Source organism: Nothobranchius furzeri, chromosome 10, assembly GCF_043380555.1.
Source record: "Nothobranchius furzeri strain GRZ-AD chromosome 10, NfurGRZ-RIMD1, whole genome shotgun sequence".
Lineage (NCBI taxonomy): Eukaryota > Metazoa > Chordata > Actinopteri > Cyprinodontiformes > Nothobranchiidae > Nothobranchius > Nothobranchius furzeri.
This window is the reverse complement of record NC_091750.1, coordinates 36,894,283-36,899,588: the sequence shown is the minus strand read 5'-3', so window position 1 is coordinate 36,899,588 and position 5,306 is coordinate 36,894,283. Positions and strand designations below refer to the sequence as shown.

Here is a 5,306-nt window from a genome sequence, read left to right as displayed (position 1 = left end):
ACACACACACACACACACACACACACACACACACACACACACACAGAGTTATCTGCTTAAAATTAAGTTCATCTAAAAAGTCAGAGACATGAGAATCTAATCTAATCTAATCTAATCTAATCTAATCTAATGTTGACTTGCTTCCTGCTGAACCTCTCAGACAGACTTGAAACTGACCCTGGGTCTGTTTAGTGTGAGGACAGGTTTGTAAATCAGATACCGATCTGCTGATTGACGGCTGTCAGCTGGTTGAACCAATCAGAAACGGCTGTAGAAGAGATGGTGGGCGGGGCCATAGTTCTGAAACACAGAGAGATGTTGCGATTGGACAGCCTCAGCAGTGGGTGGCAGCTATAAATGAACACAACCAATTAAAAAAAACACTTATTTGTTACCTGATCTGTTGGATGACGTCACGACGCTGTTGTGTCAGATCCTCTTGAGTTTGTTTCATTTGCTGACCTGAGAGCGGCTGACGACCCACAACGCTGCTGAAGAAAGTCCTGCAACACAAACTCTGCTGGTCCTGAACCAGTTTAAAGACTCATCCTGTTTCAGACCCGACGGGACCGGGACCTCCACCCACCTAAACCGTTCCACCAGCCCACTGATTCTGATGCTCCTCCAGCTGTTCAACCTCTCCTCCCACTGCAGATGCAGCAGAAACTCCTGCTGCAGGTTGTCCTCCTTCAGGTGCAGCAGCAGCTGGGCGATGCTGCGGCGGTTCGCCAGCAGGGCTACATTCAGCTTCTGCAGTGGGGTTGGGGGGTGTAAACACATGAGTGGTGATATGACAGGAGGAGGAGGAGGAGGCCGAAGTGACAGACCGTGGCCTCCTTGTGGATGAGTCTGTGGACCTCTGATGAAGGCAGGAAGCGGATCTCCTCCAGCAGCTGGCTGTGTGTCCTGAGGATGGCTCTGAGCTGTGAAACAAGCAGGTACTGACTCCAGATCAGCTGACCTCAGATCTGCTTTTTTTGGTTTCAGCTACAACAGTGTGGACCTGCTGGATGTGACCTCTGACCTCATCGGTTCGTTGTCTCTCACAGTCGTTCAGCTGGAGGTTCAGCTCTGAGAATCTGTTCTTCCTCTCCTTCACCTCCTCGTGCACCTCCTCCCAGAGACTGAGCACCTCCTAACACACGCACGCACACACACACACACACACACACACACACACACACACACACACACACACACTAACTAAACCTGTAACAGAGATTTCTAAACCAATCCTAGACGTTCCACCTGTTCCATCATGTTTAATGTTAGAGAAAATCATCACAGGTGTACCTGCAGACTGCTGTGCTGCAGGTGTCCCATCCTGTCCTTCAGGGTGTCCAATCTGAGGTTTGCCTTCTGCAAAGAGGACTTCAGCTGCTCACAGAGGGTCCTTACCTCCGTCTCGCACGCCTGACAAACAGAAACAATCAATCACTCAAAAAATTAATCAATCGAGTCACAAACTACTGATGAAAACAGAAAATAGAATTTGATTTCCAATTTTAACATTTTTATTCAAACAAAAATCAAGAGCCCTGAAGTCAGGAGAACTGAGCAGAGTCTCTGAGCCCTTCCTTCACCTGTGTGTGTTCTACCTGAGGTGTGTACACGTTACCTGGGACAGGTGAGTCAGGTGTGTGTCCATCTGCTTCAGAGCTTCATCGTGTTTCTGTCTGGTTTTCTGCGCCAGTTTATCCAAAATGCCCGAGGTCAGGTGACTGGTCTCTGAGGAGCAGCAAGACCAGATCAGCCAAACTCAGAAAAGAGAGAGAGAGCATTTTAAGCTCAAATGCAAGAAAAACAAAATGATGAATGTAATTATAATTACAATTATTAATCATTATAATTACAATCATTAATCATTATAATTACAATCATTAATTAACTGAGTCGCTGATATGATTTTAGATTCACAAACAATTAAACATTTTCTGATTATTTTATGTTTTTTATTGTTTCTCTTTTTTAATTTCAAAACAAAAATAGCACAAAGGGGCGGAGCCACTGCTGTGATTGGTTAATGAATGTTTCAAACCATCAGCTGACACGAACCTATGGAGTCAGGAAGTCTGCTGACATCATCTTCGTCACCTTCATCATCCCTCTGCTGCCTCGTGCATGAGGAGGAGCAGAACCTGAGAGACAGGAGGCCAGGGTTAAATAGGGTCAAACAGACTAGGTGTGTGTGTGTGTGTGTGTCCACTCACTCGCAGGTTGTGTTACTGTCTGCTGAGGACACACACTCTGTCCTCATGTCTCTGCGTCCTGCCCGCAGTGATTTGGACAGCTGAGTCTGAAACCAGAAGGAGAATCAGTCTCCAGATTTTCTTTCATCAGATTCAACCTTCAGTCATGAAAACATTTTCATCCCCATCATCCAGCTGAGGGGCCTCCACAGCGCCACCAGGTGGTCATTGAGACGCTCCACGTCTCACTCATAAGTACCTAAACATCTGTTTGTTTGTTTGTTTGTTTTTTGGGGAGAGCTGCTGTCCTGTTCTGTTACCCGTCCAGTCCGGGTTTTAACCGGAAATGGACCTGTCTGTTTTACAGCCCGGTTCGACCCACCTGAGCGTCAAACAGCTGCCGGTTCACCTCCCCACTCGGAACCTCCCTGCTCATGTTGGCTGATGGTACCGACCAGCGGTCAGCTCGGAGCTCTGGGTTCCCGGGTTCAGTGGAGTTTACCCAGTTTTAAGTCTCACTGACACCGCTCAGTAACTAGCTCAGCTGCTACCTGCTACTGCTAACGACTCCACAAGTTTCCCGTCACCATGGCAACTGGCGTTGGGTTCATATGTTCGTTCATGGTTCTGCTAAATCAGACACACGCGCACAAGTTGCTCTGAATTTTAATTATTAATGCGATATTTCCACTATCACACCACTGTCCAGTCGAAGCAGGTTGTGGAACTTAAGCGGTTTTCTAACCTGTTTAGCCCGGGGACTAGCTACCACACAAAATCTCTCCCGCCTCCTGGTGGCCGGGAGTGGTACTACACCCAGAACAAATATTCTCACCATTACAAATAATATGAACATGAGACTAAAGTATAAAGCTTAATACGTCACAACATTACTTTTTCATCTCATAGTGTCAAAGACAACAAACCGTCACAGTTCTGGTCCGGTCCAAACAGATGCTAATAAAGTCTGGGGGTTGGTGCTTAGAAGCTAGTTTGGGATTTGGGAACTATTTTTTTTATTGGAGACGAGCAGAAAGCGTCCCAGGTGAGTTGGTAAATAAGAACTGGAACAGTATATATATCCACCATTTCTTGTGTACAGAACAAAAAAGCAAATAAAACTCTGAATACTTGTACGCTGTTTAATGTACTTGTTTAATTACTCTTCATTTCTGTTTATTTTGTTTATTTTCCTTTTACTCTCTTGTGTATGTATTACATCTTTTTTTCCATATTTGTATGTCTTTGACTGTTTGATTGATGGATTTAAATAAAAAAAATAAAAAAAAGGTAAATTGGTAAATGTTTGTCGCGTGTAGTACATTAACTTGGCCACTGGGTGTCGCTATGGTTCATTTCTAGCACTTTCCATCAGCCAAGAGGCGAATGTGCTGCACACATATATAAAAATTAAAACACATGGCCAACAATAAAATATACATAAAAACAAACAAAAGCAGGAAAGCAAAGAATGTTGGTAATAAAAAAGATAAAAATAGTAAAACAAAACTGGATAAAAATTTGCTGTGTAGTTTGATGAATATGGTTCAAGCGCTCCATATGATCGACTCTTTTTCTGGTTCCGCTTCTACCACAACGGCACCCGAAAGTTTCAGTCGACATTAAACTCGAAATATAAACTAAAGTCTCACAAGGAGTCAGCAACATTTTATATTCTTTATTTTTATGTATCCAACATACCCGGAAACAAAAAGCCAAACCTGTCCTGAATTAGCCAATCACAGCAATCTGGTGAATCCTTTGTTTTTTTCTAAGTGAGCTTTAGAACAGAGCCGGTTCGGTTCTGTGTGAGTTTACATAAACGACACGAGATGACAGCGTGGTTTCGTTTTAATTCGTAGCATCTTTTAAATCTCAAACATAAAAACATCGTGAACAAATGAGACACAGGTCAGACGGTTCTGTTGGACCCGGTCCAGAAGAACCAGGTCCTCGGAGGTTCTGCTGATCCTGTGAAACGTTTGAGAACTTCAGATTTTCAGATGAAAGCTGCGGAAGTTTTTTTTTATTATTATTAAACACATTTTCTTTCCTTCCTTTGGTTTTAGTTTCATGCACATTTTCATCCATCAGCTGTTTCACAAAACAAAACAAAAACAACTTTTCTGAGTATTTTAAGCCTCAGATGTGGTTTCCACGACAACAGGAGTTTGATCTTCGGTACCTGGTTCTCCTGAAACAGTCGGAAAAAGGAAAAACGAAGACATTTTCTCTCCACTCCAAACAAACAGGATCCATTCCACCAGAACCTGAAGATCCAGTTCTCCTGGGTTCTGCTCGGCTCCATTCTGGATCTGATATGTCATCCACCCACTCAGGGAAATAAAGAACCAGAGGGGACAACCGGGTCGGTCCGGTTCTGGGTTTCTCCTGATTTAAACACTGATGCGTCCTGGTTCTGAAACTCTCACAGTGTCCACCTGAACCAGCTGGCCCAGGATCATCCGACCTATGACATCATTGTTAAACCTCAAGTCCAGTTCAGAGTTCTGATGAAGCCAGGTGTCGGTCAAAGACAGAACCTGGACTCTTCTCGTGGAGGGCGGGATCACATCAGAACCAGCTTCTGTTAGATGACCGGCAGAAAGCAGTGGAGCCAAAGCTGCTGAATCTGACGGTTCTGGTTCTGACTGGGGGCCAATCTGGAACCAGAGCAAAGATCCAGTTTCTTTGCTCTGGTTCTTTTTAGCTGATTCTGATCAAGAATCAACTAAAAATATGTACTTTTACTCTGAAGATGAATTCACGATTTTCAGAATAAAACAGGAAGTGACTTTTTCATCTTTTAAACAGAATCAAAGAATCTGATCTGGTCTCATTTTGTTTTGTTCCTTTGACGAGGAAATAAGTCCAAACATCCCTAAATGCACATAGCTGCATCTAAAAGAGCCGCGTGTGTGTGTGTGTGTGTGTGGGGGGGGGGGGGGGGGGGACTGCTGATAATTTCAGTAAAAGGTTATTTTGAAGCTTTTCATTTATTTTAGTTAAGAAGCTGTTAAACGTTCTGGTGCGATCTCCACCTGCAGGGTGAAGGACGCGCATCCGGTTCGGTCCAGTCCCACAGAATCGGGTCAAGCAGCTCCCGTCATCCCAACA

At 44.2% G+C, this 5,306-nt stretch overlaps 1 protein-coding gene across 3 annotated transcripts in view; it reads right to left on the bottom strand.

Annotated features, from left to right (window-relative positions):
• ccdc180 (coiled-coil domain containing 180) overlaps positions 1-2,763 on the bottom strand; it is a 10,023-nt gene extending 7,260 nt beyond the window's left edge. For all 3 annotated transcript variants that reach the window (XM_070555610.1, XM_015960330.3, XM_070555611.1), the window contains exons 1-10: positions 2,572-2,763; positions 2,211-2,296; positions 2,056-2,138; positions 1,619-1,728; positions 1,294-1,413; positions 1,025-1,135; positions 828-923; positions 587-750; positions 396-503; positions 221-300 (exon numbers count right to left, since the gene is read on the bottom strand). In XM_070555610.1, coding sequence (XP_070411711.1) covers positions 221-300; positions 396-503; positions 587-750; positions 828-923; positions 1,025-1,135; positions 1,294-1,413; positions 1,619-1,728; positions 2,056-2,138; positions 2,211-2,296; positions 2,572-2,625 — 1,012 coding nt within the window. In that variant the 5' untranslated portion in view covers positions 2,626-2,763. The remainder of the gene's footprint in view (positions 1-220; positions 301-395; positions 504-586; positions 751-827; positions 924-1,024; positions 1,136-1,293; positions 1,414-1,618; positions 1,729-2,055; positions 2,139-2,210; positions 2,297-2,571) is intronic.
• Between the last annotated feature and the right edge of the window lie 2,543 nt (positions 2,764-5,306).